Source organism: Microcaecilia unicolor, chromosome 9 (genome assembly GCF_901765095.1).
Source record: "Microcaecilia unicolor chromosome 9, aMicUni1.1, whole genome shotgun sequence".
Lineage (NCBI taxonomy): Eukaryota > Metazoa > Chordata > Amphibia > Gymnophiona > Siphonopidae > Microcaecilia > Microcaecilia unicolor.
Window position 1 is genome coordinate 84,470,334 of NC_044039.1, and position 25,049 is coordinate 84,495,382.

General features: G+C 48.6%; 1 protein-coding gene across 1 annotated transcript in view; it reads left to right on the top strand.

Moving 5' to 3' along the window:
• The window catches only part of LOC115478128 (NADH-cytochrome b5 reductase 3), a 79,897-nt gene extending 56,922 nt beyond the window's left edge, over nucleotides 1–22,975 (top strand). Inside the window, 5 exon segments of the mRNA XM_030215375.1 lie at nucleotides 6,179–6,308; nucleotides 8,477–8,560; nucleotides 8,693–8,775; nucleotides 14,654–14,753; nucleotides 22,546–22,975. Of these exon segments, the coding sequence (XP_030071235.1) occupies nucleotides 6,179–6,308; nucleotides 8,477–8,560; nucleotides 8,693–8,775; nucleotides 14,654–14,753; nucleotides 22,546–22,718 (570 nt within the window). The 3' untranslated portion in view covers nucleotides 22,719–22,975.
• Nucleotides 22,976–25,049: the final 2,074 nt, after the last annotated feature.

A 25,049-nucleotide genomic window follows, 5' to 3' on the forward strand; every position in this document is an offset into this window, starting at 1 on the left:
CCTCACAGTCGTGAAATGGTGGTTCAGGGGCCGGAAGGAGAGTGGCGGGATTAAGGTTAGTAGTGTCCAGGATCCGCACCTCCGGATTTTCGCACAGGAGGGCTTGGTATTTAACCAATCGGGAGTTGGTCATCCATCTAGGTCCGTGGCTCTCGAGTAGGCCGCGGATGGCGTGGGGTGTAGTCACAAAGAGTGTTTGGCCAAAGGTGAGCTTATTGGCCTCGTGTATCAGCAAACAAGCAGCCGCAATGCTTCGTAGGCAGCCCGGCCATCCTCGTGCCACGTTGTCCATGCCCTTGGAGAGGTATGCTACAGGCCGTTGCCAGGTGCCGACCAGTTGGGTGAGGACTCCAAGTGCCAATCCCTTCTTTTCGTCGATGAACAAGTGGAACGGCTTAGTCACGTCTGGCAGTCCGAGCGCTGGTGGGGCCACAAGGGCCTCCTTGAGGTCCTGAAGGGCTTTCAGTTCGTGTTTCTCCCACTGGAGATTTTGGCCCTCGAGTTCAGGTCCTTTCAGTTTAGCGTACAAGTCTTGGGTTAGGACAGCGAAGTTGATGACCCAGATCCGGCAGTATCCAGCGGCTCCGAGGAGTGCCCGCAACTCCTTCTTATTCGCGGGAGTGGGTTGGTTGCGAATGGCTGGGTACGGGGTGTACCGAGCCTCCGGGTTCCTTCTCGGAGGCGAAATCCCAGATACTCGACCTCGATCTCGCATATCTGGGCCTTCTTGCGACTGGCCCGGTACCCCTGGGCCTCCAGGGTTTTCAAGAGGTAAAGGGTAGCTTCTGCACAATCCGTGTACGTTTCACGGGCCACCAACAGGTCATCCACGTATTGGACGACCGGCCCGTACTCGTCCTGGTACGTTTTCAGGTCCTGAGCCAACTGGTCACCAAAGAGGGTAGGCGAGTTCTTAAACCCCTGGGGGAGCCGGGTCCAGGTAATTGCTGCTTATTTCCCGTCTGTAGTCTTCCCACGTGAAGGCAAACAGCTTTTGGCTATCAGCAGCAAGGGGGATGGAGAAGAAGGCGTCCTTCAGATCGATGACACTATACCACTTGCTATGGGCTGGCACTTGGCTAGAATGGAGTAAGGGTTCGGTACGAGAGCAACTATGTCGGCCACCTGGTTGTTGACTTTCTCAAGTCCTGGACGGGCCTGTATTCCGATGTTCCTGGCTTCTTAACGGGCAGTAAGGGGGTGTTCCACGCGGATCTGATCGGTTTAAGGACCCCTTGTTGAAGGAGTTTCTGTAGATGAGTTTGCATACTATGCCGAGCGGCATAAGGGATGTGGTATTGTCCTTGGTTGACGACTTGAGCATTTGGTTTGAGTTCAATCCAGATGGGGATAGCGTTTACGGCCAGTCCTCCGGGGTTCACTTCTGCCCATACATCAGGCACCCCATCCATTATGGCCCGTCTCTGCTGAGCAAAAGGGGTGTTCTGGTCGTATCGACAGTCGCCGGGCCCGGCGGTTGGGGTGACGTGTAATCTCCATTCTTCTCTTACTGGGCAGATAAGTGTTACTGGCCGATCTTCAAAGCTGGCTTCCACTTCACCCGTGGTCTTGAACTTCAAGGTGGCCTGAAGCTTACAGAGTAGGTCTCGACCATCAAGGGGACTGGGCACCCGGGGATGTGTATGAACTGATGAGACACCATCGTCCCTCCGATCTGGACTTGGCGTTCCTTGAGAAGGGGTGCTGCAAGTGATTTTTCCCGAGGCCCCCACAATTGGTATGGTTTCCTCTCGTGGCCGGGGCTATGGCAGTGGTGATAACAGATCGCTGGGCCCCCGTGTCTAGTAAGGCTTTCATTAACTGCGTCCCCACGCGAATTTCCACCAGAGGGTCAGTGGGGACTCTGCCCTCCCGGTCCCTTCATGCGGTACTGTCCCGGGTAGCGTCGACAGCCATCTGCCATTCCCTTTGGTCGTCCCGTCCTCGACCTCCTCGGCCTCGGCCCCTGCCTCGTCTGGGGCCCCCTGCCGCGGTCGTTGGACTCCTCCTCTCTCGTGCGGTCCCAAGATCCCTCTTTTCTCGGGTGGTCCCGTATCTCCTCTGGACAATCAGCCCACCAGTGTCCTTCTTGTCGACAATTTGCACACTGGTTGCGTCCTATGGGGGACCGCGTTCCTCTTGTTCTTCTGCCCCTCCCCTTTGGTCTAGACCTCATCCGTTCTTCCAGCACCGTGGCCAACACATCTGCTTTCTCCCCGCATCCGCCTGGTCGATTCCTTCGGGCCTCCGTCTTCTCTTCCTGGTCGCGATATCCGAACACGCGATCAGCTATAGCTTTCAGTTGACTGAGGCTCATCCTTCGAACCCTTCCGTTCTCTGTAGCTTCCTTCGGATATCCGGTGCTGACTGGCTAACAAAACTCATAACCACGGTTGGGAGGTTCTTGGGTCTTTGGGGTTTTATTGGGCTATGCCTCCTAAATGCCTCCATAAGTCGTTCAAGAAGTCCCCTGGACTCTCGTCCTTTTGTTGGACTACACTGTGGATTTTCCCCATATTGGTAACCTTCTGCTTCCCCTTCTTTAAAGGCGGCCAGGTACGCCTGCTGGTATCGGCGGATAAAGGTTTGGCCTTCAGCGGTTTCGGTAGTCCCCACGCAGGGCAGCGATGGGCGCCTCCGTCTCTATTAGGTTCTGTAAGTTGGCATGGGCAGGGTTCGCATCCCGACAGCTTGCTCCATATTTTGTTGTAAAAGGCGGCGTTCTTCCGTGGTCAAGATGTGGGGCGCTCAACTGCCTAAGGTCCCCCCCAAGTCGGATTATAACTGTATATAATGCCTTCCCACCAGCTCTACCAACTGCTCGGGTTTCTGGTCGTAGGACGGGCCCATGCAATTTCCCAGTTATACAAGTCGGCACTTGAGAAGGGAACGTGACTATAAACTATTGATTCAATGGGCTGGCCCCCTCCTTCCGCCGGGTTAGGGGTGTAGGTGGTAGATTGTCGACTGGGAATAAGTTGGTGGCTCCCGCTTTCCTGCTCGAAGGAAGGGCACTGTGCGGACATCGATTGGGGGAACCGAGTAATGTTCTTCACAACCCGTTTACTCTTCCGTATGGTTGCGGGGCCAGTGACTCAGGTGAGCCCGGACGGGACATCTCTCCGACATCCGACTCTGACCCGAAAGCCTCAGCGTTATCCGGGCCCTCCATCCAGGCTCGCGATGTCGGGGTATATCGGGGCATATGGCGGTGGCGCAATGTCATCCTCGTATACTTCCGCCGTAGCAAGTATCGGGGCCTTTGGAGTCTTCTTCTCGGGCCAACCCTGAACTTTCCCTGGGGTTTTCTTTGGGGGCTTCATTCTAGGAAGTGTGTTGGTCGTACGGGGCGTGGCTCCTACCTTCCCGATGGTAGCAGGGGGCGTGGTCTCAGTGGCTTCAGCGCTAGGGGCGGTAGGCCGTATGGGGGCGGTCCCTGCGGCCTTCGGAAACGGCAGCGGTTGCCGAACTTTGGAGAGCGAAGGCATAGGTGGGCAGGGTTTTTAGTTTAGTTTTCCCGGCCTTTTCCTCTGCTTTACCAGCATGAGGGCGGCCTTTTCTACCTTCCGTTGGGCCCAAGCCGGCGGATCCCGGACTACATCCAACCACGCTTCTATGTATGGAATGTCCTCGGGACAGCCTGGTTTCCCTCAACTATAACAATATTCATGACCGCCGCCACTTTTTCATACTCGAATGACCCTTCCGGGGCCATTCGGCAATTCCTAGCCCCTGGCCACATAAATTGACATCTCTGTATCATCCCGGCCCTGCTACATTTATCTAGGTCGAACACTTCGCTAAAGTGTTCCGTCATTAAATCTAACGGTGAAAGACCCACCCCCGCCCATACCTAACCTGAGTGCCAAAGGACAGGTGACGGACAAAGGGGGAAAGGGGCGGTGGAAGAGTAAGGGGTCTCGTTCCACCAGACACAAAAGGGTCAACACTCGGCCTGACCAGGACGCGGTCGCCCGGCCTGGAACTGCAAGCCCAGTCACACACTTTCATACGCCACAAGAAACCCTCCCATTCGCCGCTCGGTTTCGTCGTCGGAGCCTAGTGAGTTTCGGGACCTAGTCGTATACCAATAGTCCGTACTAGTCACTGGCTAAAAGAGGGTGATCACGCCTCTTCTTCGGTCCTTACTGGGCCGGTCACTACGTAGAGTATAACTCGCCTGTCCGCCGGGGTCGCAGGCCGCGCCGTCGTACGCTTCTCCCTGAAATAGAAAAAGGTGCCTTGCCGGAACCACACAGCCCCCTCTACAGTCAGGCGGAGTTGATCGGGCCCTCCTCCGGGAGATGGACGCTGAAATCAGCGGTGGCCACTCACCACCTTCTCGGGAGGGATCGATGACCCGATCCGACCGCAGTGGGGGAGGGGAAGAATATAATCCGATTTCCCTTTGATAACAACTCCTGGCTGGCTCGCCAATGAAACAGGCTAGTGAATCAGAAGACAAAAGGCCAAATTTGGTTCCAAACAAGGCAACTTTATTGCTAGCAAGTGTACAGTACCGAGTAGTCTCGGGACACTGTGTGTCGCGAATCACCTGACACTTACATTTATACTTCCCTACTGGGCCTGCGCACTAGGCCCTTACACATCACATTTGGCATGCGCAGTAAACAGTTGTAGTTCGTACAGTACAAAATTGTAGTCCCAGTACGTACACACGTCATAACAGTGAAATGATACGGGCAAGGAAAAACGAAACTTAGCAGCTTATTCTTCACACACACACAATGCTCCTTTCTAGCACAGGAGATAAGGTTCGGATTCAGGAATGCAGGGGGGTGTCAGCACCCTCCAAGGTCGTCTATTCAGATGGCGTTGCTACATGCAAGCTGGTCTTGTATATGCCTGCTAACTACTGTTACAAGCTATATGTGTAAAAGCCCTGCATTCTGTCTTTACATTAGTAAACAGCAAGCTTCTTTCGTTAGTAAACAGTAAAACTGGATAAGGCACAAATGTTCAGTGTAGTAATAAGGTGTGGCTAAACAGCCAAAAGCAGAGGTAGAGTGCATAAGTATAAGTCCATCAGTAGCACAAAAACATGAGGTTGTCCTGTTGTCCAGTAGTATTCGGGTAGTACTCAGAGTATTCGAGTAGTATCCGGCGTTCCACTCCTTCAGTAGGATGACTCTTCCTGTGCAGAGTCACTGTAGTCTTAACTTTTAACTTTTACCATTTCTAGACTGACTGTGTCTGGATGGACCCCCAAATATTCTGAAATGGTCTGTCTTCCAGAGAGATGAGCATCCAATTGCTTTATTGTAGATTTTCTTAACAGGCAAAGAAACACAGCTCTTCTAACCCCTCCCCCACACTAAAACTCTTCAGCTAACCCCAAAACCTCTCCCTGCAGCTGCCCACCTCCAAAAACTACATTTCTTGAAATTACCCCCCTCTAAAAACCTACATGTACACACAAAGGGGTTTGAAAAGAATCCTATGAGTCATGCTCTGCATGCTTTCCCCATGTATATTTTCCAACCCAACAGAAGTTAGAAAGAATTATACAAAAGGAATTGAGAAATCTGTTGGTGGGGGGGGGGGGGGGGGGCAAAATAATTATTAGAAAATGTAAACAATATGATAAAACCTGGTCTGGGGGGGAAGCTATGACAGCATGTTTAGTGTGTGAGACAAATTTTTTTAATGGTTTAGTGACCACCTTTAATGGGCCCAAATATCTCTTCCCCCCCACCCCCCCCAAGAAGATACCTAATGCAGCTCTGTGAGAGAAAAACTTCAATTTTTGCAGCATAGAAGCTTAAATCAGTGAAACACAACAGTTAAGGAGTTCCTCTTTACAAACTCTCTCTCCCATGTGCTCAACTCTTCTTGACCCCTCTAAAGCAGTGGTTCTCAACCAAGTCCCTTGGGACACACCCAGCCAGACAGGTTTTCAGAATACCCACAATGCATATGCATGAAAGAGATTTGCATGTATTGCCTCCATTATGGTTGGGTTGAGAATATGGCAAATGGAATTTGTATGTATGTAGTTGGACCAAAGTAGCAAAAACTAACAACTTCTAGTACAGCTTTCCCTTTCAGTGTTTAATTTCTGTGCAGTTGCAATGCTAAATAAGTAGATGGAGCCTGTGTCTTATGCCGTGCACTAACAGACGATTACACCACCGGTTTGTCCTTGTACATCATGCAGATTTACTTCCGAGGAGTTCATCCAAAGTTTCCTGAAGGGGGGAAGATGTCTCAGTATCTAGAAAGCCTGAAAATAGGAGACACCATTGATTTCAGAGGGCCTAGCGGTCTGCTTGTCTACAAGGGAAAAGGTAAGGGCAGTTGAGTCAGATCTATATTTTTAATAGAGAGAGTAGCTGAGAAATGAGCTTAAAGCACCGTGCTTAAGAGGTAAATATGCAGGTCTTTTCCCTCTTTTCCATGTGTAAAGCTCATTTTACATTTAAAAAAAAAAAAAAAAAGCTTTTATAAAAACTTGTTTGGCCATATAAACAAGAGTTTGCATACCAACATGATGGTGCATACTTATCTGATATCAGGGGAAGTGGACCAATGACTCAAGAGACTGGAACAACAGAAATCAAATTTGAAAATCTTTATTGTAGACATCGACACAGATCTGTATTTCGGCCACAGGCCTGCCTCAGGAGTCTCAGTAGTATAATGTGGTCAGAGAAGAAATTCCACAGGGGAACTGATGGTGATGGTCTTGAAAAAGACCTTATAGCGAACAAGAAAAGAACGCTGAAAACGTCGCGTAGCAAACCAAAAAAAAAAAAGGAAGATTGGTCTCCCCCAATCAAGTTCCAACACAAGGGCAAATGTTTATTGAATTATACACAGCTGACTTGACGCAGAGAAGTGCCTGCCTGAGGAGTCACAATTCAGTCCAGTGAGCAACAATAATAAAATATTCAACAATTCAAACAAGGTTGCCAAGTTGCACCATAAATATTGCAATGGGCACTAGAACATCAATACATCTCCATCTCCACTTGTTTAGTGGCCTCCTTCTTGCTCTCTAGAGCTGCAGCAGTGACATTTCCTGCTGTAAGGAGGAGGAGGTGAAAACAGTAGGAGCAGCAGTGGCCACGCTGACACAAGCAGAGATGGAGGTGTATTGATGTTCTAGTGCCCACTGCAATTTTTATGGTGTTTGCCATTTCCTAGATGGTGTAACTTGGCAACCTTGTTTTGAACTGTTGAATATTTTAATCAGTGTTGCTCACTGGTCTGAACTGTTGACTCCTGAAGCAGGCACTGATCTATTCTGAAACACAGGACTGTTGAATTAGCTGTGTATATTTCGATAAACGTTTGCCCTTCTGTTGGAACTTGATTGGTCTCCTCCCATTCTTCCTTTTGATTGGTGTGTGGCGTTTGGGAGATCTTTATTTTTTTTGTTCTACTTATCTCCGTTCTGCAGGTAAATGTTCCTGGTGGCAGACCTCTGAATTTATAAAATACACAAGTAGATACATGCAGACATTTGTACCTTCCCTAGGTGCCTGAGAATTTGTGTGCCTTTTGGGATTCTTTTGGGTGACTACACTTATGTTTCCACAGAGGCACCCTGTAATAAAATTAACGTCTCACACATGGACTTATGCAGGCATGTCCTAAGTGCTTTACCTCCTTAGATGAGCTTTTTCTGTGTTTTCAGCCCATTACTCTAACCATGGCCACTCCTTTTACTGGAATAAATTACCTCAGAGCTGGTGATATTTCTGCCTTTGAAGGTATTTAACAGCAGGTTAAATATTTGTCTGTAATGAGAAAGTTATAGTGGATCCTAGACACAGTGGGATGGCCTAGAAAACCACTTGAGGTCCCGTCCATCCCAATTGTAAATCGGTAATACCATGAGAACAGTTAGAAATTATTGGGTGAGATTGGAACACTCTGCACAGGGCCGCAGAGAGACAGAGCCGGGTACGCCCCCTTACCTTCCTGCGACTACTCCTCCCTTACCCGGTCTGTCACCTCTCTCCTGCTCCTGTGTGGCAGGACTGGGTTATCACAATAACACACTTACCTAGTTCTCAACATACAGGAGCAGGAGAGAGACAGGCTGAGGGGAGCAGAATTTTCTGCCAGTGCTAGGCCTCGCCCCTTGGAGACCAGGCCCGGGGAATCTTGTCCGACCCGACGGCCCTGACTCTGCATATTACAGCTTCACTGCTGTCTTCATGATCATTCAAATGATGCAGGTTTGTTCTTTTGTTTGTGTGTTTTAACTTTAACAGATTTGAATGTAGAAATAGGATACAATAAAACAGTTTAAAAGACATATAGTTCAATATATTTAACATTAAACAACCCACTCGCCTACCTGTCCGCCAACCAACTTCCCCTTATCCAATCAACACTCACAATGTGAAGGGCCTGGACCCTTATAGCCCTCCAGTAGGAATGCTTTTGAGTTTGTTGTTTTTAATATGGTCATTCATGTCAGTCTTTTGGGACAATTAAATTCCAGGTGTGTTTGCAATTCGTCCTGACAAGAAATCAGAACCTGCTATTAAAAAAGTGAAGCGTCTGGGAATGATTGCAGGTGGAACAGGTGTGTAGTCGTTTGTTTCCTAGTTTCATGTCATTTCAGTTTTGAAGAGGATACAATGTGGGTACAAGTAGCTTCACATTTTGGTGATTTTAAGATTTTGTGCCTGTTCAAATTTTCTATATTTTTCTTAAGGCATAACCCATGCTGCAGCTATCCGGGCTGTTATGAAGGACAAAGATGATCCTACAATTTGTTATTTGCTGTTTGCTAACCAGGTATTGGAACCTATTTCTTTGTTTTTCTCTGAAGGTAATAAAAATTCCATTGTGAGTGGGTATAGAGCTGGTTTTCCATAAAAGACAAGTTGTGCTATTTGTTCAGGTCACTGTGTCTACCAGACAGGACAAGAAACGGACAGGTGGATCTAGCTTATTACTCACTAACCGCCCCCCCCCCCCCCCCCCCCCCCCCATTAAAGGAGTGTTCAATCACAATAAAATTATTCTAAAAATAAGAGGATGCCAGGTATGTGGGCAAGAATATTTTCAAATTCCCCTATTCAGCTCTACAAATTACACCTCACAAAGGGCTCCTTTTATGAAGTGGTGCTAGAGTATTGTGTTCAATTCTGGTCGCCGCACCTCAAAAAAGATATAGTGGAATTAGAAAAGGGGCAGAGAAGGGCGACGAAGATGATTAAGGGGATGGGACGACTTTCCTATGAGGAAAGGCTAAAGCGGCTGGGGCTCTCAGCTTGGAGAAAAGGCGGCTAAAGGTGATATGATAGAGGTATATAAAATAATGAGTGGAGTGGAACAGATAGATGTGGAGCGTCTGTTTACGCTTTCCAAAAATACTAGGACAACAAGGGGGCATGCGATGAAGCTGGAGTGCAGTAAGTTTAAAACAAATAAGAGGAAAATTTTCTTTACTCGGCGTGTAATTCAACTCTGGAATTTGTTGCCAGAGAATGTGGTTAAAGCGGTTAGCTTAGCGGCGTTTAAGAAAGGTTTGGACGGCTTGCTGAAGGAAAAGGCCATAGAATGTTATAAATGGATGTAGGGAAAAATCCACTATTCCTGGGACAAGCAGTACAAAATGCTTTGCTCTGTGGATCTTGTCGGGTGATTGTGACCTGGATGGGCCACTGTCTGAGACAGGGTGCTGGGCTAGATGGACCTTTGGTCTGTCCCAGTGTGGCGATGCTTATGTCTTACGGATTAGCATGCGCTGAATGCTAATTCAGTAGAAGCTCATTCAGTTCCCATGGGCTTCTCTGCATTCAGCATAGCTATAAACATAAGTACATAAGTAATGCCATACTGGGAAAAGACCAAGGGTCCATCGAGCCCAGCATCCTGTCCACGACAGCGGCCAATCCAGGCCAAGGGCACCTGGCAAGCTTCCCAAACGTACAAACATTCTATACATGTTATTCCTGGAATTTTGGATTTTTCCAAGTCCGTTTAGTAGCGGTTTATGGACTTGTCCTTTAGGAAACCGTCCAACCCCTTTTTAAACTCTGCTAAGCTAACCGCCTTCACCACTTTCTCCGGCAACGAATTCCAGAGTTTAATTACACGTTGGGTGAAGAAACATTTTCTCCGATTTGTTTTAAATTTACTACACTGTAGTTTCATCGCATGCCCCCTAGTCCTAGTATTTTTGGAAAGCGTGAACAGACGCTTCACATCCACCTGTTCCACTCCACTCATTATTTATATACCTCTATCATGTCTCCCCTCAGCCGTCTCTTCTCCAAGCTGTATAGCCCTAGCCTAGCCTAAACAATACTATAAATTCCAAAAGCCTTAGAAACCCCTTTATTCAGTTTCAGCCACACAGAGAACAAGGTATCATTTGATAGAACTATTCAATAAATTCTTCCATATGGGAGTGAAGTCTGTAGAGCTGTGGTTCTCAACTTAGTCTGGTTTTCAGGATATTCATGCTTATACACTGAGGATATCCTAGTTGGATGTGCCCTGAGGACTGGGTTGAGAAGCACTGCTAAAGAGGATGGAACAGAATCTCAGTTAAAACCCATCACTCCTAGTTCTGTAATCCACCCATGTTCCTCAATAATGAAGCTAGGACATAATTCAGCATACAAAAATATATAACTATTAAACTCTATCATCTTGGGAACACACTCATCTTCCACTGGGGACACTTTGTAAAGTAAAATAAAACCCTGCAAAAATAGATACTCGGAACCTTTATAGCAAATACCATACCAAAATACTAACTCCCACAATTCAAGCTGCAACAACCCTACCTGTGAAAAGGCAACACTACAAATATTGCACGAGGCCCTAGACATCAACACACCCTCCTACTGGGAAACTGAGCATATCAAACTGCTAGACATCTCTACACCCAGAGGTGTAGCTGGGGAGGGGATGCAAGGGGAGCAGCCGCTCCTTCAAATGGATTTTGAATGAAATGGCACCTATGCAGTGTGGCCCTTCAACCTTGCATTGACACCTGTTCTATAAATGTTCTGTTCCCCCTGACATCAAAACCTGGCTATGCTTCTGCCTACATCATCTACTGGGGTGGCAAGCCACATTCTTGGTGTGGCATTTGCTACCCCTTGTCACCCCATAGTGATGCCTGTGCTGCCCTCTCAGTTTCAACCCAGGAGCCTGAAGATGAAAATCCCATCCTGAGCAGTTTGTGAAAGCTGCCCAGGGCTTTTCCCCTTCAAAGGGCTCTGCCCCAGATGGTCCTTGGAGAGTGAGAGGCATGTGAGGGAATTCTAAAAGGCTCTAACTGCTTGAATCGGCACTACTCACTGCTCAAGGATGAATTGCACCTGTTTTTCCACCTGCTTGAAGTAGATGCCATGGTCACAGTGGTAATGGAGAAGACTACTATCCCAGTGGATAAGAGATGTTCACAAAAGGAAGGTTGAGAAGACCTGCTTGAGAAGTTGATCTGCCACCTTCGGGTTCCAAACCTCCGTTTGTGAAAGCTGTGTTGCTCAAACACTGTTTCTTTGGGCACAGCTTCTGGAGTCCCCAGAAGCAGCACATTTTGGATTCCAGAACCATCTTCCTGGTTGATGCAATGAATTATCTCATCGGCGTCTCCTCCCAGTCGGTGACATCAATATTGGTTGCCTACCAATGGCTTTGGCACTACCACTGGTCCGCAGACTCTGCCTCTTAGGCAAGGTTAAACAAACAGCACTTCCAAGGTCAGCTTCTTTTCAATGAGGACCTAGAGAAACTAGTCAAGGACCCAAGTGAGGTCAAACTTAGCATCTGCTAAAGGATCACCCATGCACCCCCACATGTTGGAGTGGAGGCAAATCCTGCCCCAGGAACTGGGGGCACTTTCGGCAGGGGAAGAAGCCCTCTGCCAGTTCTAAAGGCCAAAAGGTTTCCCTGTTGGGGCACAAGAAGTGGGCGGGACACAAACCCCTTCCCAGCAGCTGCTCCCCGAAAAGGTCACAATGATGGTCTGCATGGTCCCTTGGTGATTACAGTAAGCTGCAGGTTCAGTCTCTTTTCCCACGAGTGGACCCTAATAACCTCTGACCAGTGGGTGCTGGAGATTGTGGAGCAGGGTTACTCCCCAGAGTTTGCCTAACCCCTTTCAGACATCTTTATGGTATCTTCTTGCAGTTCCCCCACCAACTGAGATGGTGAGAGAAATGTGGCACCATTTGCTTCTCATGGGGGCAGTAGAACCCAGTGCCCCCTTACAAGAGGGGAAAAAAGATGCTGTTTGATTTGCTTTGTGGTCACAAGGGGGTTGCTTTTGCCCCTGCCAGACCTAAAAAGTCCATGCTGCCCTCCAGTCACTGTATTTTTGGACACAGACCTTGAGGTCCATTTATCCCAGTGGTTTTTCCAGGGGAAGTTTTTCCTCTTTCTATCTGATGGAGACATACCCCACATTCTCATCAGGGCACACCACAAGCATTATCTTCAATTCTGTGTCTTAGGCAGACATACTTCTAATTTTGGGTGCTACCTTTTGGGCTGGTGACCAGCTCCCTGAACATTTTCAAAGGCTATGATGGTGGCAGCAGCAGCAGCAGCAGCAGCGTGTCTTTGCCTGCAGGGCATACAGGTCCACTCATATCTGGATGACTTCAGGTGGAACTGGAGTCTAAATCCAGACCAGCCACAGTAACAGTGGTGGGGATTCTGGAACTCCTTGGTTGGGTGGTCACCTGGGGGTGAGGTTCAGCATGAAAGAGGAAAAGGTCTTCCTTCCAGAGACCAGGATGCTCAAGCTCAAAGCCAAGAAGAGAGCCTTTTTTGCATAGGTCACTTCAGCTCCTGGGGTCTATGACTCCTAAGGTGGTCCACTGGGTGAGGTCTCATAGGAGGGCCCCTGCAGCAGATGTTGCTGTCTCACTGGGTCCCACACACCAAGATTATAAGGCCTATCTGCTAGTTGGGGTGCAGCTTCTTAAGAACTTGGCATGGAGGGACCCTGAGTGGATTGTGGTGATCACAATGCAAGTCTCTCTGGCTGTGGAGCTGTTAGCTACAGCAGGGTCATCCAGGCTGGAGATGACATGTCTGATAACCATCTGGAGAGCTATCCGCTTGGCAGTGCATCACTTCTTCCCTGTTCTGGCAGGCAAGGTAATAAGGGTAATGTCAGCCCATGCCATTTATCAACAAGGAGGAACCAGAAGTGCAGTGGTGGCAGAAGAGGTAACCTGGCTACTTGGGCAGAGCTCCACCTAGTAGCTCTGTCAATGGTGCTCATTGTGGGAATCAAATGTGTAGGCAGACTGAGTTGGCAAACCCTGGCCCCAGGGAAATGGAAACAGATTCTCAGTCTTTCACCTTCTTCTTTTCAAAACATTGAGGGATGGTGTCTAACTGAAATGCAAAGTGCCCTTGATTCTACAGTCATGGAAGGGAGGTCATAGGAATCAGTTTCTTGGTGTAGCTGTAGCCCAGAAAGGAGCCCATGAATGTGTTCTCTCCCTGACCATTGCGTGGTAGGGTTTTCCATCTCATGGTGACTCGTCCCTCCCTAGTGATCGTGGTGACCCCAGACTGGGCTTGCCATCAGTGGTCTACAGACTTAGTGGATCTATTATAGGGGCCTCCCCCGCCCACAAAGAAGGGGGCTCATACAGCAGGATCTGGTCTTCATGAGGGATCCAGATCCCTTTTGTCACGTGCATGGTGCTTGAAAGGTGCCAAATTAAAGAAGCAAGGGATAAAATTTGTAATTTATAGTGAAGCGAAGTGACATAGGGGCAGGTGAAAAGAGATTTCATTTAGAATATGGAACAATCAAGGATCTGTTTTATTCGTATGGGCACAGCAACAGATAGTACATGCTGACAGCCATTAGCACGTGCTAAGCATTAGTAAAGGGAGTGCCAAGTGTATCCAAGACAGCTGAAATGCCAACAAGAATTGAAGTACTGGATTGTGAAAAACTGTACTGCACAGTACAGTACATTGAGCAGTAAAACCAGAAATGAATACTGAGCAGTTATTGGATATCAATAAGCAATTACTGGAGATCAAGGAAGCCTACTTATTACAGGGAATTAGTTAATGGAAGGAGGTGCAGACAGCAAAATGTTAAACCTTTTCTTTCCTTTTCTATATGAATGTAGTTCACTATTCCTGATATTTTATGATAACTCTGTTTACTGTTTGTTTATATTGTAAACCATTTGGATGTTCTTTCTATAAGGCGGTATATGAAATGAAACTTGAAATTTTTTAGGATTTTAGAGTAGATTAGAAGAGTGAAATTGGATAGCCACTGCTTATCCCTGGAGTAGGTAGCATATAATCTTGCCACTTCTTGGGATTGTGCCAGATACTTGTGAATTGAATTGGGACACTGTTAGAAGCAGGATACTGGGCTACATGGACCTTTGATCTGACTCAGTATAGCAACTCATGTCTAAGAGGGGAGGTCAGACAGGAGAAGTAGGTAATAGACAGGGGAAGTGCCAGTAAGGGGTGAGATCAGGATATCCAGTATACAGTGGCAGAATTAGGAAAAAAAACAGATTAAAGTGGAAATGGTGATTTTTGAAGAGGGAGGTAAGGTTTTTTTGACAATCCAACATTAGTAAGAAGATAATGAAAGTAAGTGGTTTATTACTTCAGATCGTTAAATATTCAGATACAATTTTTGTTTCTCTTCTTCCAGACTGAAAAAGACATCCTGTTGCGGGATGAGCTAGAGGAACTTCAGACTCTGTTTTCAAATCGTTTTAAGCTTTGGTACACTTTGGATCGAGCACCTGAGAGTAAGTGAGCTTGTCATATTAAATATAATAATTTTGCCATCCTGACTCCCACAAAAAACTCTGTAGTATTTTTTTCTCATGAGACCACAGGTCTGTTGAGACTAACATTTGTACATCGTATATTTTATTCTTGTTCCCTATATGTATGACTATGCATTACATTTAGAAAGAGAATTTGGGAGAAATAAGGGCAAGGCATTGGACTCATGAGGCCAACTTAAATTTAGTTTTCCTGAATTGATACAGGAAAGCCAAAGAATGACTTAATTCAGTGGTTCCTGAACATGATCCTGGAGGCACCCCAGCCAGTCAGGTTTTTAGGGTATCCGCAATGAATATTCATGAGAGAGATCTACATGCAGTGGAGGCAGTGCATGCAAATCTCTCATGAATATGTATTGTGGATATCCCAAAAACCTAACTGTCTGGGTCGCCTCCGGGATTAGGTTTAAGAACCACTGACTTAAAGGGATGTTTTACTAACATGCACTAAGCCAGTGCTTCTCAACCCAGTCCTAGGGGCAAACCAAACCAGTTGGATTTTCAAGGTATCCACAAGGAATATGCATGAGAGAAAGTTGCATGCACTGTCTCTTGCAGATCTATCATGCATATTCCTTGTGGATATCCTGAAAATCCAGGTGGCTGGGTGTGCCCTGAGCACTGGGGTGAGAAGCACTGCAGTTAGCATGGAACTTAATACACGCTGGCTGTTAGCGTGGACCTGCACACATTGATAACTCCCCCCCTCCCCCCCCCATAAAAAAATGCTTAGCTCAGATTGGGATTAGAGAGCTGCACTGGATTGGAATTGCAGGAATCCCGTAGATTCCTGCGGGGATGGAAGAAGTTAGTCACAAGATTCCCACAGAACTGTAGTCAAAGTCCCTGATAACTCCAGAATGAGACTTGGAATGCATTGAGGGGGGCAATTGAAGCACCAGAATGAGGCTTGGAGCATATGGAGAAAGGCAGTTGGAGCCCCAGAATAAGGCTTCCAGTGCACAGAAGCAATTGGGCACCAGAATGGAGAGGCAATTAGGGTGCCTGGAATGCTCGGAGGTAGCCAGAACACTGGCGTGAGGCTTGGAATGCTCATTCACTAAACAGTGAATACCATTTTGAAAAAACTGCAGGAGGCTGTTGGGATTGGGAGGAAACAGAGTGCTTCGAGCAAGTAAATAATAGCGTTGGCTCCTGCAGGTACAGGTAGGGATGGGGACTAATTTTGGGGATAGAATGGATCTTAGTGCATATGGGTTAGACCCATGGGAAATGGGTGAAATTTGTGTCCCGTGCAACTCTCTAGTTGGGATGGGTTATGGGCAGAAATAGGGTGTGGACACCACTGACAGCTGGGGTGTGGTATATTAACTGCACATTTTGTCAGGTCTGCCAATAAAACCTTGGAGCAGGTAGGTATATGTGCGTGCACATAATTTTCCTAGGGTAATTTTTATAAACACACAGGAGCAAATATTGCCTTAATAAAATGTGTTCTCCGAGGACAAGCAGGCTGCTTGTTCTCACTGATGGGTGACGTCCACGGCAGCCCCTCCAATCGGAACACTTTCTAGCAAAGTCCTTTGCTAGTCCTCGCGCGCCGATGCGTACCGCGCATGCGTGGCCGTCTTCCCGCCCGAACCGGCTCGTGCCGGCCAGTCTTCTTTTGTCCGCGCTCGGTACGGTCGTGTTTCGCCGTTCGCAGCCCCGAAAGTTGACCTCGCGCGTCGTTTTTGGACTTCGCTTTAAAAAAAAAAAAAGTGTCGGAAGGAAACCTTTTCAGTCTGTTCCCCTTCCTGTATTTCTAGTTTTGCCCCGGTAAGTTTTCTTTCGTCGTCGGGGTAGGCCCTATTTAGGCCTCGGTTCGAAGTTTTCTTATCCCTTTTTTTTGTGGTGCCAGGTTCGCCATTTCGAATTTTGATCTCGCCGGCGCGATTTTTCCGCCCATGACATCGAAGTCTTCCAGCGGCTTCAAGAAGTGCACCTAGTGCGCCCGGGTAATCTCGCTCACTGACAGGCACGCGTCGTGTCTTCAGTGTCTGGGGGCTGGGCACCACCCGCAGGCCTGTAGTCTGTGTTCTCTTTTGCAAAAGCGGACTCAGGTAGCGAGATTGGCCCAGTGGAACGTTTTGTTCTCGGGCTCTTCGTCGGCATCGGCACCGGGAGTATCGACTGCTTCGACGTCGTCGGCGCCCGGACCTTCATCCTCACCCCCGATTGCATCGAGTGCATCGAGGCATCGGCCCTCTGCATCGGGGCCGAGACATCAGAGGGCTGCGTTGGCGTCGGTGGTACCGAGACCTCCTCGTTTGCTGATGTCGTCGGACGGTGGTGCTTCGTCCGGAGTGCAGGTGAAGGCTGTCCATTCCCCTGCTGGTGGCGGTGAGCCTTCGGGTGGGTCTCCCCCTACCCTGAGGGCTCCTGCGGTACAGCCCCCCCGAGACCGACCTCCTTCAGCCTCGGCCCCGAGGAAGCGACGGCTGGATTCAACGTCCTCCTCGTCGGTGCCGGGAAGCTCCGGTGACATGCTTCGTCCCAAAAAGTCGAAGAAGCATCGTCACCGAGAGCTCTGGGTCGCCGAGGGAGTCGGCACCCAGTAGGCATTGGCACCGAGAGGACCGCTCGCCCTCTGTTCAAGAGGTGTCGGTGCGCTCCCCTTTGGACAGCCCGGAACAGCCTCCACGCCCGGAACAGATTCTGACATCGACACCTGCATCGGCTTCCATGTCTTTTTCTACAGCCGCTCTGCAATGAGAGTCTCCGGGCCGTTCTCCCAGAGATCCTGGGAGAGCTGTTGCGCCCTACCCCTCCGGTACCGGGGGGTGCTTGCGCCTCCCTGGTACCGTCGAGCGAGGCGCTGGCTGGCCCATTGCCCGGGTGTGAGGTCTCCGACATCGGGTGCCGCTTGTGGTACCGACTGCGGTAGCCTCCCAGGAAGGCTCCCGACTACGTCGGCGGAGGGAGCTTCGCCGGTGCGGGCGAGGGAGTCTACCTCTCGACGCTCCACCGTGGCCGTGGTTCCACGGAAGTCGAGCCGGGCACGGCTGCAGACACAGGTCCGTGAACTTGTGTCTGACACCGATGGTGAGGCCTCGTGGGAAGAGGAAGAGGACATCAGATATTTCTCTGACGAGGAGTCTGAGGGTCTTCCTTCTGATCCCACTCCCTCTCCTGAAAGGCAGCTTTCTCCTCCCGAGAGTCTGTCTTTCGCTTCCTTTGTCCGGGAGATGTCTACGGCCATCCCCTTCCCGGTGGTTGTGGAGGACGAGCCCAGGGCTGAAATGTTTGAGCTCCTGGACTATCCTTCTCCACCTAAGGAAGCGTCCACAGTACCCATGCATCATGTCCTAAAAAAGACATTGCTGGCGAACTGGACCAAGCCTCTAACTAATCCCCACATTCCCAAGAAGATCGAGTCCCAGTACCGGATCCATGGGGACCCAGAGCTGATGCGCACTCAGTTGCCTCACGACTGGAGTTGTGGATTTGGCCCTAAAGAAGGCCAGAGTTCTAGGGAGCATGCTTCGGCGCCCCGGGCAAGGACTCTAGAACCTTGGACTCCTTTGGGAGGAAGGCCTACCATTCTTCTATGCTCGTGGCCAAAATTCAGTCCTACCAGCTCTATACGAGCATACACATGCGGAACAATGTGCGGCAGTTGGCGGGTTTGGTGGACAAGCTCCCCCTGAGCAAGCCAAGCCATTTCAGGAGGTGGTCAGGCAGCTGAAGGCGTGCAGAAAAATTCCTGGACAGAGGGGTGTACGACACCTTTGATGTTGCGTCCAGGGCCGCTGCTCAAGGTGTGGTGATGCGCAGACTCTCATGGCTGCGTGCCTCCGACCTGGAGAATAGAATCCAGCAGCGGATTGCGGACATCGCCTTGCCGTGCAGATAATATTTTTGGAGAGAGAAAGTCGAGCAGGTGGTAGAGCAGCTCCACCAGCGGGACACCGCTTTTGACAAGTTCTCCCGCCGGCAGCCTTCAGCCTCTACCTCTACAGGTAGAAGATTTTTTTGGGGGAAGGAAGACTGTTCCCTACTCTTCTGGCAAGCGTAGGTACAATCCTCCTTCTCCACAGCCTGTGGCCCAGGCTAAGCCCCAGCGCGCTCGCTCTCGTCAGCAGCGTGCGACTCAGCAAGGCCCCTCGGCTCCCCAGCAAAAGCAAGGGACGAGCTTTTGACTGGCTCCAGCAGAGCATAGCCGACATCCAAGTGTCAGTGCCGGGCGACCTGCCAGTCGGAGGGAGGTTGAAAGCTTTTCACCAAAGGTGGCCTCTCATCACCTCCGATCAGTGGGTTCTCCAAATAGTCCGGCAAGGATACACCCTCAATTTGGCCTCAAAACCTCCAAATTGTCCACCGGGAGCTCAGTCTTACAGCTTCCAACACAAGCAGGTACTTGCAGAGGAACTCTCCGCCCTTCTCAGCGCCAATGCGGTCGAGCCCATGCCATCCGGGCAAGAAGGGCTGGGATTCTATTCCAGGTACTTCCTTGTGGAAAAGAAAACAGGGGGGATGCGTCCCATCCTAGACCTAAGGGCCCTGAACAAATATCTGGTCAAAGAAAAGTTCAGGATGCTTTCCCTGGGCACCCTTCTCCCCATGATTCAGGAAAACGATTAGCTATGCTCTCTGGACTTGAAGGACACCTACACGCACATCCCGATACTGCCAGCTCACAGACAGTATCTGCGATTTCAGCTGGGCACACGTCACTTCCAGTACTGTGTGCTACCCTTTGGGCTCGCCTCTGCGCCCAGAGTGTTCACGAAGTGCTTGGCTGTAGTAGCAGCGGCACTTCGCAGACTGGGGGTACACGTGTTCCCCTATCTCGACGATTGGCTGGTGAAGAACACATCCGAGGCAGGAGCCCTGCAGTCCATGCAGATGACTATTCGCCTCCTGGAGCTACTGGGGTTTGTGATAAATTATCCAAAGTCCCACCTTCTCCCAGTGCAGAAACTCGAATTCATAGGAGCTCTGCTGGATTCTCGGACGGCTCGCGCCTATCTCCCAGAGACGAGAGCCAACAACTTGTTGTCCCTCGTCTCGCGGGTGCGAGCGTCCCAGCAGATCACAGCTCGGCAGATGTTGAGATTGCTGGGCCACATGGCCTCCACAGTTCATGTGACTCCCATGGCCCGCCTTCACATGAGATCTGCCCAATGGACCCTAGCTTCCCAGTGGTTTCAGGCTACTGGGGACCTAGAAGACGTGATCCACCTGTCCACGAGTTTTCTCAAATCCCTGTATTGGTGGACGATTTGGTCCAATTTGACTCTGGGACGTCCTTTCCAAATTCCTCAGCCACAAAAAGTGCTGACCACGGATGCGTCTCTCCAGGGGTGGGGAGCTCATGTCGATGGGCTTCACACCCAAGGAAGCTGGTCCCTCCAGGAACACGATCTGCAGATCAATCTTCTGGATTTACGAGCGGTCTGGAACGCTCTGAAGGCTTTCAGAGATCGGCTGTCCCACCAAATTATCCAAATTTAGACAGACAACCAGGTTGCCATGTATTACATCAACAAGCAGGGGGGCACCGGATCTCGCCCCCTGTGTCAGGAAGCCGTCAGCATGTGGCTCTGGGCTTGCCGTCACGGCATGGTGCTCCAAGCCACATATCTGGCAGGCGTAAACAACGGTCTGGCCGACAGGTTGAGCAGGATTATGCAACCTCACGAGTGGTCGCTCAATTCCCGTGTAGTGCGACAGATCTTCCAGGTGTGGGGCACCCCCTTGGTAGATCTCTTCGCATCTCGAGCCAACCACAAAGTCCCTCAGTTCTGTTCCAGGCTTCAGGCCCACGGCAGACTGGCATCGGATGCCTTCCTCCTGGACTGGGGGGAGGGTCTGCTGTATGCTTATCCTCCCATACCTCTGGTGGGGAAGACTTTGTTGAAACTCAAGCAAGACCGAGGCACCATGATTCTGATTGCTCCTTTTTGGCCGCGTCAGATCTGGTTCCCTCTTCTTCTGGAGTTGTCCTCCGAAGAACTGTGGAGATTGGAGTGTTTTCTGACCCTCATCACACAGGACGAAGGGGCGCTTCTGCATCCCAACCTCCGGTCCCTGGCTCTCACGGCCTGGATGTTGAGAGCGTAGACTTTGCCTCTTTGGGTCTGTCAGAGGGTGTCTCCCGCATCTTGCTTGCTTCCAGGAAAGATTCCACTAAGAGGAGTTACTTCTTTCTATGGAGGAGGTTTGCCGTCTGGTGTGACAGCAAGGCCCTAGATCCTCGCTCTTGTCCTACACAGACCCTGCTTGAATACCTTCTGCACTTGTCTGAGTCTGGTCTCAAGACCAACTCTGTAAGGGTTCACCTTAGTGCGATCAGTGCATACCATTACCGTGTGGAAGGTAAGCCAATCTCAGGACAGCCTTTAGTTGTTCGCTTCATGAGAGGTTTGCTTTTGTCAAAGCCCCCTGTCAAGCCTCCTACAGTGTCATGGGATCTCAATGTCGTTCTCACCCAGCTGATGAAACCTCCTTTTGAGCCACTGAACTCCTGCCATCTGAAGTACTTGACCTGGAAGGTCATTTTCTTGGTGGCAGTTACTTCAGCTCGTAGAGTCAGTGAGCTTCAGGCCCTGGTAGCCCAGGCCCCTTACACCAAATTTCATCACAACAGAGTAGTCCTCCGCACTCACCCTAAGTTCTTGCCGAAGGTTGTGTCGGAGTTCCATCTGAACCAGTCAATTGTCTTGCCAACATTCTTTCCCCGTCCTCATTCCTGCCCTGCTGAACGTCAGCTGCACACTTTGGACTGCAAGAGAGCATTGGCCTTCTATCTGGAGCGGACACAGCCCAACAGACAGTCCGCCCAATTGTTTGTTTCTTTTGATCCCAACAGGAGGGGAGTGGCTGTGGGGAAACGCACCATATCCAATTGGCTAGCAGATTGCATTTCCTTCACTTACGCCCAGGCTGGGCTGGCTCTTGAGGGTCATGTCACGGCTCATGTTAGAGCCATGGCAGCGTCGGTAGCCCACTTGAAGTCAGCCACTATTGAAGAGATTTGCAAAGCTGCGACGTGGTCATCTGTCCACACATTCACATCTCATTACTGCCTGCAGCAGGATACCCGACGCGACAGTCGGTTCGGGCAGTCAGTGCTTCAGAATCTGTTCGGGGTTTAGAATCCAACTCCACCCCTTTAGGCCCATGTTTGTTCTGTTCCAGGCTGCACTCTCAGTTAGTTGGTAAATTTTTTAGGTCAATCTCAGTTATGTCCTCGCCGTTGCGAGGCCCTATTGACCATGGTTGTTGTTTTGAGTGAGCCTGGGGGCTAGGGATACCCCATCAGTGAGAACAAGCAGCCTGCTTGTCCTCGGAGAAAGCGAATGCTACATACCTGTAGAAGGTATTCTCCGAGGACAGCAGGCTGATTGTTCTCACAAACCCGCCCGCCTCCCCTTTTGGAGTTGTGTCTTCCCTTCTCTTTGTCTTGCTACATATGAGACTGGCCGGCATGAGCCGGTTCGGGCGGGAAGACGGCCGCGCATGCGCGGTGCGCATCGGCGCGTGAGGACTACAAAAGGACTTTGCTAGAAAGTGTTCCGATTGGAGGGGCTGCCGTGGACGTCACCCATCAGTGAGAACAATCAGCCTGCTGTCCTCGGAGAATACCTTCTACAGGTATGTAGCATTCGCTTCGTCATGTGCCTTTCCTGCCCAGGTGCCTTTTTCTAAAGTTTCCCTCTAAGTGTGTGTGTGGGGGGGGGAATGGCAAAATGCAATAAGAGGCCTTGAATAAACTGACTTTTTTCCCCCCTCCCTCCCTCCCTAGAATGGGATTACAGCCAAGGGTTCGTGAATGAAGATCTTATCAGAGACCACATGCCATCACCCCAGGATGATACTCTTATCCTAATGTGTGGCCCACCTCCAATGATCCAGTATGCAATAACTCCCAGCCTGGATAAACTGGGCTATTCTCAGCATATGAGATTTGCTTACTAAGGAAGGAGGCAGCTTAAGAGGCTGTAATATGGTGTATTCAGAAGTAAAGGTCAAAAGGAAAAGCGCCTGTTGGGGAGCGAGATCTTATGCACTATGCTGGGGAATTATGTTATAAAGGTAATGAGCTATGAATTAAACCACAATTTAGAATTACTCAGCAATTTGAAAACAAATGTTTTTGTAATCTCTAATTATGTTTTTCAATATTTTTGTCTAATGCTTTGTACCAAATATTATTAAAGAGTGAACCAAAACTATGTCCCAGTGAAGTAGTTGTGCACTTAGTCATCTAGTGCACAGTTCTTTCAACCAGTTGCACTAAGCATCTTAACTATTTACATGAATTTGGGTGAAAAGTGTTGGCACAAATTGAGCAACATTTAACCTGAAGGTTTTCAATGTGCTTAGCTTGTTATTGCAGTATAGTAACAAATTACTTCTCCACACTATGTGCCTGTCTCTTATTACACTACTTTTAATGTATATGCAGTGCATACCAACTTATTTTGCTTTGGCAAATCAAGGTCCTTGCATAGGATCCAAAATGGCCGCCTTCTACAATGAGGCAATATGAAAACAATTAAGTGTTAAGTGATGAAAAATATTAACTGTTATGAAAAATATTAACTGTTATGAAAGTAGTGGTGTAGCTTGCACAGTAAATGCTATTTTAGTATATGAACCATGTTTTATATTTTCCTGTTTTAAAGTCTGACTACATGTAATAGAGAATCTTCTGATTAGCAAATATTTTGCAAGTTGCAGTGCAATTATACTGGAGGAATATTCTCTTTACTGTTCCAATTTCAACATGCTTCAGAGGCTTTCTTTTAAGCACAAGATTGTGTAGCTTCCCTATAAAAACCTGAAATCTCTTGTATCATACTACAGGGTTTTTGTTGTTGTTGTTTTTTAGCTTATTGCAGGTATAAATCAAGCTTTTTTTTTTTTTTTTTAACCTTTTGGGTGAGAAGAAATTGAAGGTGATGGATTTTCTAATTGGCATTACTATGTGCGATCTGCCTTTTACCTAGCCTGGATCTTTCCCTTGCTGTGCTGTCAGACCAGCTTGTTTTGTGTAATTTTATATCAACTGACACATTCAAGGGTGAAGAATTTGTGGCGTAAGGGAAGAATCTTTTCTAAACATATTACCAGAAAGTAGATGAGTGGGCCTAATGGTTAGAGAAGAGAGCCAAGTGCCAGGGAAAGCCAATTCAAATCCCACTGCCTTTCCTTGTGATCTTGGGCAAGTCACTTAACCCTGAATTACCTCAGGTATAAACTTAAATTTTAAATCCTCTGGGGCAGAATGAAAAATGCCTACTGAACCTGAGTGCAGCTCACCTTGAACAGAACACCACCGGAGAGAGGCATTTACTAAATCCAGAAAAACATCTATGCAGCAGAAATGGGGAAAGACTGGCCATTTTAATGCTTTTCTGTCATGACCACACAGAGTTTTAACTTTTAGTTTATTCTTAACAGTAAAGGTAAGCTGTTTCTATATATGGTATTGATTCAGTAACTCACGGTCTGACATCAGTTAGAAACTGTCTGCTGCTTTTCTAGCTGAATCCAAACCCTTGTCTTAAAAGGGTAGTTTATTTTGCAAGAGAAAGGGAATTCTAAAGGATTGAAAGTTGAAATGCCTCTTATATTAAAAATGTGTCTTCTGTGGGTAGAAGGGACAGCTTACGAACATAAGGATGAAAGCCTTGGTTTTACTCCCAGTTCTGAAGGGCCGTCAGTGGGTCATGGTTCCATGACACCCCTAATGAATCTGCATGAGAGGGACTTATGTATCTGCCACTTCCATTGTATGTAAATCTCTCTCTTATGCAGATTCATTAGGGATATCCTTTAAAAAGGCCCATTAGTGGCCATGGAGGACTGGAAGCAAAAAACAAGGGTTTGTGTTGGCACTTTATATCAAATTAGTGTACTTCTAAATAGGAGATTATGAAATTGCTTCTCTCAACCTCTTGAGTAGAATTATGACATAGGCAAACTAGGCATGTACCTAGGCCCTGAATGTTAGGGACCCTCTTGGATATACTAATTCAATAATTCAGTGGCTTCTAAGGCAGATTTTTATCCCGCTAAGTCAGCTTCTGGAAGGGGGGGTGGGGTGGGGATCAGAGTCCTGACTGTCCACAGATTGTTTTCTCCTCACTCATTTCCCTCTAGTCAGCAGAAGTTGATGGGCAGTGCTTTTTACTTGTTGGTTTTCTCTGCAATCATAACCATGCAGGATCCCATTTGTGGGACTTTCAACATGCATCTATATTACAAGAGACATCCAATATGTATGTTTTAACAGGGTCCATC